We start from the raw sequence: 8,863 nt of genomic DNA on the forward strand, positions 1-8,863 counted from the left end.
TAGAGAAGAATGACAATACACAGAAGAATGTGAACAGAAACCTAACCTAGAGTAACTAAGCATACTGTTGTACTAGACAGCTCTTGGCTGCCCAGAATTTTGAAATGAAAATCCACCATTACTGAACCTGGATTTCTAAAGCTACTAAAGTTAGAATGATTTTAAACTTTTATCAAAATGCTAAAAACTGGTTCTTACACAGCTAGTTTGAAGCATGTTTTGCATAAAATATGTTCATGACTAACAATTGATAGTGAAGTCCACCAGAGCCCACCTCTGTGAAACGTAGCCTTTCTGGCAGGAAGTGAGGACAAAACCCAGCTAGAGTATTGTTCTGACTTTGTCCCAGTAAAGAGACAGTACCTTTCTTCCCAGCAGTAAGAAAAGCAGAAGAGACAAAAATTAGGCTGGAATCACAATATTCCCAACTCCCCGTGGACATTTACAATTATTTACACAACTTAGAGGTCACATTACAGCAGTAACTTTTTGGAGTCCTGAAGTATACATCAGTACAAAGTGTCCGTACACAACTGTTAGACAGATTGCCAGTACAGAGAATATACAAAAACACAGTATTGGTAGTGCTGCTTCTTCAGAGTCCAGCCACGTTCTTCTCCAGCTGCAAAACAATTGCCTTCAAATCTGGGTCCTTTGCCCAATTGACTCCACTTGCAGTAATAAGACTCTGAAACAGATCACAGTTAAACTACAGTCTGAGGATGTACATAACAATAACTTATACAGACTCATGCTCTCTATATTCTAAAAATAAACACAACTACTCTTTGCTTTAAAAGAACTTATTCCAGTTGGTTTCTGTTTCAGAAGTACTCATTCACCGTTAGGATGCTGCTGTTACATGTGATTTTGGCACAAATTTTGCAAAACTGTCAGTATGAGAACCACTTAAAAAGATTTTTCTAAGTTTCATACCATAGGTTGGATATAAAGAATTATGATGAAGAACTCTGCTTGTGGATGTGATTGCTGTACCTCCTTCCTCTTTTGGCAGCCCCCTGAAGGCAAGCAGTGGCAAACTGAAGGTCTGGAGACCCCACGGGCCACCGTAAGTCAGCTGCAACTTGACAGCCAAAAAAAAAAAAAAAGAGGAAGAGTTGTTCCCGAGGTTGGTTGGGGAATCCTTGAAGACAGCATGGAAAATTGCACAGAAATTATGGACCTTTCCCTTGGCGCAAGCAGGAGTGCCTTCTACTCAGACAAGTGCAAGTTACCAAGCTATATACCTGGTCATTTCCCATATATTTCCAATGAGTAACTGTATTTTGTCAATAGGCCATGAAATCTTATCTAAAAAAAATCAGATCATGGCCTTTGCTCCAGTAAGCAATTTTTACCAATAACTTAAAACACAAGGGGATGATACTTTCAGCGAGATGAGCTTATATAGATGTAATTTAACAAATCTGTCAGTTCTTTTAACAATTATTTTACCTGAAAAATATTTTGAATCAGTGTAGTCATCTTAATTTCCTGTTGCAGATTTTGACGAGCCTTCGTTAATATTTCTCCTACTTCCATATTTTCTAATTCATCTTTTTGTTTTCTCTTTGTTTCATGTATTTGCGCCAGTTTGCATTCCCCTGCTCTCTTTAGTGCTGTTAATTTAAAAGGGAAATAAGGCAATAAGCTTGCTAATTTTCAAACATATTAACCCTTTACTCTTGTACAAATACAAGAAGGAAGAGTGGCAAAGTCACCCAAGGCCCCCTCCCTTGCTGACCCCACTACCCACAAAGCATGCCATATTGCTCAGAAGGGTCTCGCAGTCCTCAGCAGTTGTTCTTTGGGGGAAAGCAGGAAGATCCATTTTTGTAAGCGCCTTCCATTTGTGGGAGTTTGGATCCAAGTCAAGATAACTATAATTTCATTTCCTTTTAAGAACTTACCTAGTCTGCTCTGCTTAACCTCGTTCAGTTTTTCTTCCAACTCACGAGAGTTCTGCATTAAAAATAGTTTTTCTTGTCAAAAGACAGTACAGCTACAAAAACTTTTATTAAAGATATAAAGCAATGCTCACACTACAACCTGTTTTAATATGCTTTTACAGGCAATGAGCTGTAACATTTTAATATAAAGTCTACATACCTGCTGGGATTTAAGTATTGCCGTACTCAGCAACATGATGTGCTTCATGGTATCCCAGATCAACCTAATGAGAGCATACACAAACATGAGTATGATTTCATAAGTGTCAAGGCCAAGCTAGGCAGACCTTAAACAAAACCTTAGCAGTTTGGGGGCTTGGAATGGAAAATGAGTATTGGGAAGGAAGGGGCATTTTGCCCATACAGTCTTCCACTGCCAATCTACTCCTCCCTCCCATAAAGTTTCACGCACAAATTACTACCAACACACATTTGGAATCCCATGAAGTGATAAGCAGTTTGGGGGAGAGAGGAGCTGCAGCAGAAAATAGTGGTCAAGAAAAGTATGCAGCCCCTTGCCCCACAACACTACTTGTCTGACCCAAGTCACCCATCATGAGCTGCTCCTCCTTAGAAAAAAGTCTCCAGGGTTTTCTTAAATGATTTTGCATGTAGCATGAAGTTTGTCTCTTAGTTAACTTCAAGTGGCGCCCACATCCTTTAAGTTAATACTGACTTCATCCCCTTTTTAAACTGTTCATTAAAGAAGACTTCAAAGATCTGCTGTTATCAAAAGTAATGAATGCTAATATTGGAGTATTCTCTTTACAATGCCCCCCCCCCCGAAATCTGAGACCACTTTGTTATATTAATGTGTGCTGCCCCTGCTAAGCACTAGACATCAGGGAGCCAGCAACACTAAATAGCAAGTGGTAACAGAGCCATCTTAGATGCAGTAATCATCATCTGAAATTATGGTTGCACAATCCATATGTTAAGAGTGCCGGCCATTCTGACTGCCCATGTGAGAAGGCCATATGAAATCCAGAATGAGCAAGCCAGCCAAACCCTGCTTTTGCCTAAATTTCCACTGCACAACTGGGGGGTGGGCATGATCCACCTACCCACTGAATGGGTTCTAGACAGCAGCATAAACCAATTGTAAAATTGCTCTGTATTCCATAAAGACAATTTCAGGGTCTCTAGATGCACAGTAGGTAATTTACAGCACTGGCTGCAGTTACAAGTCTTTGTGGCAACATGTGAACAAATCAGTTACATCAGATGCTTAGGACACTGACTGTAATTATATTCTCAGAATTTTCATTCTCGCTTTAAGCACTAGAAAAATCCATCTACATTCTCGTTGCTCAGCTAGATAATCACTTATTTGCATGCCCATACTGCAGCACAGCCATAAATAGGCAAGTGAAAACTTTATGATGGAATATCTAAGTCAGGTGGTTTAAGAAGTCTTCTTGTTTTAGACTTTCAGATTCCCTTACTTGGAGTCAGCATCGTCATTCCTCAGTTTGGTTCTGAGGGCTTCAGTTACTTGGATCCTTTGAAGAACAGAGAAATCACAAGAGAAAATGTATAAATACTCTAAATATTTTTACAGAACACATTACAACTATGTAATGAGTATTTGTTTGTCTCCTCATCTATACATTTCTATACACAAATGGTGTACCATAATCCAAAACGTGGGCGTTCTTATAACTAGCTATAAGGATGGATCCTAGCATTTTTTTTCTTCAGCACCTGTGTGTTCTTTCTGTGCCAAGGCACCTTCCACTGACATAAAACATCCTTTTACTCCTTGAATGTAGCCTCCAAGTTTGTCACACAGCATATTTATCCATATGAGAATTGCACATTTTATGGTATTACCATCTTGTGCTTACCTCATAAATGATCCTTCCTTGCCCAAGAGGGACTTGAAAGTCATGAGAAATCTATGACCTTTTACTTGGAAAATATAACTATACTCTGAAACAAATACAGTGCCTTTGTGGGGTACTGGAACGGAGACCAAAATATAAGCAAGTTTTCTCATAACACAAAATCTTGGTCTTTGAAAAACCAACAATGGGCTGGATTCTACAATTTCATTCCATTGGTACCTGTGTACTCCTCTAGCACAAGCTACCTTCCACTGACATAAGACAGTTGACAAGCTCTGACAAATCAAGCAGAGAGTTGGGCATTGCTTACACCACTGACTTTAGTGGGCATTCAGCCCATGTAATGTTTGCTAAATTACAGCTTGGATGTTAAGCACTTCCCTCTATAATACTCCTCCTTTCATACACTGTAGTTTGAAGTGCCCAGCAACAAACATATCTTTACCTCTGCAATGCCAGTGTTTTGTTTTGGTATGAAACCTTCACCTCTTCCATTTCTCTTTCCAAATCTTCAATGGAACTAAAAACAAAATGGATGACCATTTAACAAATGATGCCCATAACACCTGAAACATACCATCCATAGAAGGTGCTTCTTCTACTATTGAATTCTTATAAAAGCCCGAATGACATTTTCCCCAATGTTTCTCTGCTTTGATATCAACTTTAGTGCCGTGTTCAGAAATACAGGTGCCAAGACCTGTAGAAGTGAAAAATTAACATTCCTGACATAAGTACATTGACTCAGAAATTCATATATCTTCATCTTGCTGTGAACGGTACCAACAGCAACTGGAGCTTTTCTTAAAGTTGCAAGATGAGAGTGTGCAAGGACATGGAAACCTACTTCCCTCTAGCCCTGAAGTTAATGGAAATAATCTTGAGACTGCATGGTCAACATGGGGGGTGGGGTGGTAGTAGATAGGATTTCCAGTGCACAGCATACATAACCCATTGCTCTTCACTGTGACCATTATACAACCTATGCAATATCCTCAGTTTTCATAATGTACAGAGGTCACAGAACTTGGGTTTTCTTCCTGAAGAACTTTCATTTTCTTAAACAAAAAAAGATATTTGAACATTATTTACATTGCTCTCAAATACACTTCCTTAGAAAAAAGCTCCATTGAAACTGGGCTTTACTTTCAAGTGTATCACAGAATTACCACGTAATTACACAGCAAGTACAAAGAAAATACTTCATTAATTAAACTTGGATCTTTCCTTTCTTCCTGCATAGAATTCAAGGCAGCATATAGAGGGTTCCCAGAAGGTCTCCTACACAGATATTATTTCCTATGCTTCCCAGACTTTTATCTGCATTGCTTCAGAAACGTTACTCTATCATGTGCCTTCCTTTTTAGGAGCTACATAATTTAATCAAGAGCTCCTAATATACCAAGCTAAGAACATAGGAAACTTTGAGCTGTATGGTTAAAGCCACAACTAGTTCTGTAAAGACAAAATTACCCTCTTTGAACCGGTCTCTAGAGGTGGCATATAAAATTCCCTAAAGAAACAGGAATCCATGAAATTCTGAACTGAAATGCTTCTTGCTCTTTTTCCTCCTCAGGTACTTGTATTACGGCTAGTCCTTTGCCTTTTGATTGTCCTCTTAAATGCAAAGGTCTAGTCATTCACTTCCTGGGTTTGCATAAGACAAAAATAATAAATCCAAGTGCAACAAGTTGCAACAACTTAGCAAAGGACATACCTTTCAACTACTTTTTCATCTATAACTTCATCTGAAATGCTTTCTTCATCTGCCAGACAAAAATGATATGTTAAAGACAATGAGAAAAAAGACCACCACCCTCTCAGCATTACACAGTGAGCTATGATGGCCAAAAGCCCCTATCTTGATCTTTTCAGTAAAAACAAACAAAAACTTTATAAACAAGCACCTCAGCATGCAATTTTTTTACTTCAGCAACTGAAGATATAAAAAAGTTTGCAGTAATGTTTTTATGATGGTGAACACACTTACTTGCATTAATTGCAGTATTGTATTCGATAAGATGCTGTTTTATTTGTTTCCTTATTCTACAGTGGAAAAATAAGAAGAAAATCAGACAAGAACAAATAATGTATAGCTATAGCAAAGTTATGTTGCTCCTATATATTTTTACTGCAATCACTCCTGACTTGATATTAGGCCTATGTTCAGTTGAGCATTTTATAGCAGGCATTAGGAAACTTTGCTGGAATTCGATTCAAACCCAGAAGTTGATTGATGCTTATTTTAATAGAGTAAAAAGACCAAGAATTACTTGTAACTCGTTTGTAAAAAATGTTTGTAATGTAAAGTTTTGCGTACAGGAAGGGTTCTCAATCTTTTTTTTTTTGGGGGGGGGGGGTTCGACCACCTTCCTAAAATGAATTCACTCTCATGCATTTTTTTCTTGCATCAGGGTAGAAATCTGCCACAGCACTGTGCATATTCTCCTTTCCCACTAGAATTTACTCAGGTGTTTTATCTTCCAGATCTCTGCTTGCACGGCTTTCATCTAGAGGCCAACCAATGAAATGTTCCCTTCTCTCCATAAATCCATCATATGAAACTAGAAAAACACTCATTTTCATATCAAGGATCAATGTCCTCCCCCTTCCACTATTAAACACTGCTAAGGCTCTATCTGCTGTCCTTTACTCTGCAATACCATCTGAAGCAGGATGTTCAATACTGGCTCTGTTCACTTCTTTAAAATGTGTATTTATTTCATATATAGCCTGCCTTTCTCACTCAGACTGAAGGCAGGTTACAAAATAGAAAACAAAGACAATTCAATTAGACAATATTTACTCTCACAATAGATCCTGTTCTTGTTATGATAATATAGTTGCAATATGTACTTATATAGACCTTAATGAGCAGTAGGGACTGGAATATCGGCAGTAGTATTTCACCTCCAGACGTTTATACGCCCATGCACTACCAGAGTCACAATGTATATCTTGACTTACTTCGTTTATACTCCTCTTTTCTCCCCAGTGGAGATGCAAAGCAGTTTACATCGCCAGGCACACACACCTACCTCACAGCGTTGCTGCGGGGGTAAAATGGAGGAGAATTCTGTAAGCCGCTTTGAGTCTTCAATGGGAAGAATGTAAACAAATTAAAAAAATTCATCGCTGGTCCCTAGTCATGCTCGGAAGAGTAGCAGATTGGGCAGCCTTCTCCAAAGTTCCCTTGTACTTTTGCTACTCCAGGGCAAAACCGCACCCCCGCCCGCTACCGAGAAAAGGGACGTACCGAAGGAGGGTGACCAGGTCCGGACTCGTCCCATCCTCGCTCACAAGTGTGCGGGTAGGCGTCGCTTCTGCAGCCGCCTCTTCAGAGGAACCGTTAAAGGCGGCTGCTGGTGCCGGTGCCGCTGCCTCCCCCAGGCAGACAACTGTGTTGCCCGCTCCTCCCAACAGCTCCATTCCCCACGACTGGAGCGGCCTCTCCTCGCATCGGCTCTCCGCCGCCTTTTCGAAAGGCCCGCTGCCTGACGTCATCGACAACAGCCATCGACTGCTCCTGCCGTGCAGCTAGCCCCGCCTCTCGCCTGATACAAGAGCAGCGGCGGCGCTCTCTCCTCTGGCCTCCTGGGCGGGAATAGGTCAGCCGTCCAATAGCTACAGCCATACACTTCCGAGAACCAATTGAATGGCAAAGGGAATCCGCCATGTGCGGGGGAAAAGAAGACCTCACCGAGAAGGCAGCTGTGCCGCACTTTAAATGGTGAAGGAGAAGTAGAAAGGATTTTAGGTCGCTCCACACTTTCTCAACTAGAAAGTTCTTAAGACTCAAACATTATATTTTGCAGTCTGCTTGCCTGAATAGTTATGTCACATTTGTAATCCCCAAATTCCAGTGAGAAATATACAACTATAAGTGAAAATAAATAAAATCTAGCCCATCACACTGTTTAACACAGCAGCCAACCAGTTGTCTCTGAGGGCCAGAGCACAAGGCTGAAGCCATTGCTGCTGTTGCCTCCTCTTAGGTGCTGGCATTCAGACGTTTGCCACCTCTACGGAAGTTCCCTTTAATCACTGTGGATAGTAGCCATTGATGGACCTCTCTTTTTGGTGTAGTGGTTAAATGTGCAGACTCTAATCTGGGAGAAGCGGGATTGATTCCCCACTCCTCCACTTACAGCTGCTGGATGACCTTGGGCAAGCCATAGTTCTGTCAGAGCTGTCCTTGAAAGAGCTCTCTCAGCCCCACCTACCTCTCAGGGTGTCTGTTGTGGGGAAGGGAAGGGAAAGGAGTTTGCAAACCACTCTGAGACTCCAAGTGAAGGGTGGGATATAAATCCAATCTCTTCTTTTAAATTTATAATTTATTAGAACTTGTTTTTCAATACATGAAATGTAGAGCGTTATCTAACAACATTTTCCTTAACAAATGAGGACCTTCATTAATCTCTCACCCCCTTTTAAAGCCATCCATGCCCATGGCCATCATTACACCTACTGGGCATGAGTTCCAGTTTAATTACTGTGTAAAGAGGAATTCCTTATCTGTCCTGAACCTCTTTCCCAATTACTGCATTGGGAAATATCTTACCTAAAGGTGGCACTACCTAGTTTAGATTTAGGATTTCTAATTCAAAAAGGTTATTGAGTATTTTAGCTAGATCTGGACCTCCCCACCTTTTTACTAGTTTTACTAAACCAAGGCATGTTATGTGTACTTTCTTCTGTTGCTTGAATTGTATGTATCATGTCTAACTCTTTACTTTCACTGACTAGATTTGAAAATTAATTTATCCTTCATGGCCATTTCATCCTCACCCACTCAGACTGGATTACTTTTTAACTGGATCTTACTTTACCGGTAACCTGTGGAAAAAAACTGGGTGTGACCTGCCTCATAAGTCACTTTGTGTAACAATAACTTTTTGAGTCCTTTCAGTGGGACACCCAAATGGAACAATTTTCAACAGGGCTGTCAGTTAAAACTTCTCTTCCTCTGTAACTTAGTTTATAGAGGCAACTGCAAAATTACACACTCCATGCAAAATTGAAATGAGGCCTACCTCCCAGTTTATGCAGAAACATTAAGGTATCAGA

General features: G+C 40.3%; 1 protein-coding gene across 1 annotated transcript; it reads right to left on the minus strand.

Moving 5' to 3' along the window:
• Nucleotides 1-165: 165 nt before the first annotated feature.
• Nucleotides 166-7,275, minus strand: CENPH (centromere protein H). Its single transcript, XM_015417208.1, has 9 exons — nucleotides 7,053-7,275; nucleotides 5,787-5,842; nucleotides 5,514-5,562; nucleotides 4,242-4,316; nucleotides 3,395-3,451; nucleotides 2,110-2,173; nucleotides 1,911-1,962; nucleotides 1,456-1,619; nucleotides 166-688 (listed from the first exon to the last, which is right to left on the minus strand). Exons 1-9 carry the CDS (start codon nucleotides 7,223-7,225, stop codon nucleotides 596-598), a joined length of 783 nt encoding a protein of 260 aa, XP_015272694.1. The 5' UTR covers nucleotides 7,226-7,275; the 3' UTR covers nucleotides 166-595.
• Between the last annotated feature and the right edge of the window lie 1,588 nt (nucleotides 7,276-8,863).

Source organism: Gekko japonicus, unplaced genomic scaffold (assembly GCF_001447785.1).
Source record: "Gekko japonicus isolate JY-2015 unplaced genomic scaffold, Gekko_japonicus_V1.1 scaffold1462, whole genome shotgun sequence".
Taxonomy (NCBI): Eukaryota; Metazoa; Chordata; class Lepidosauria; order Squamata; family Gekkonidae; genus Gekko; species Gekko japonicus.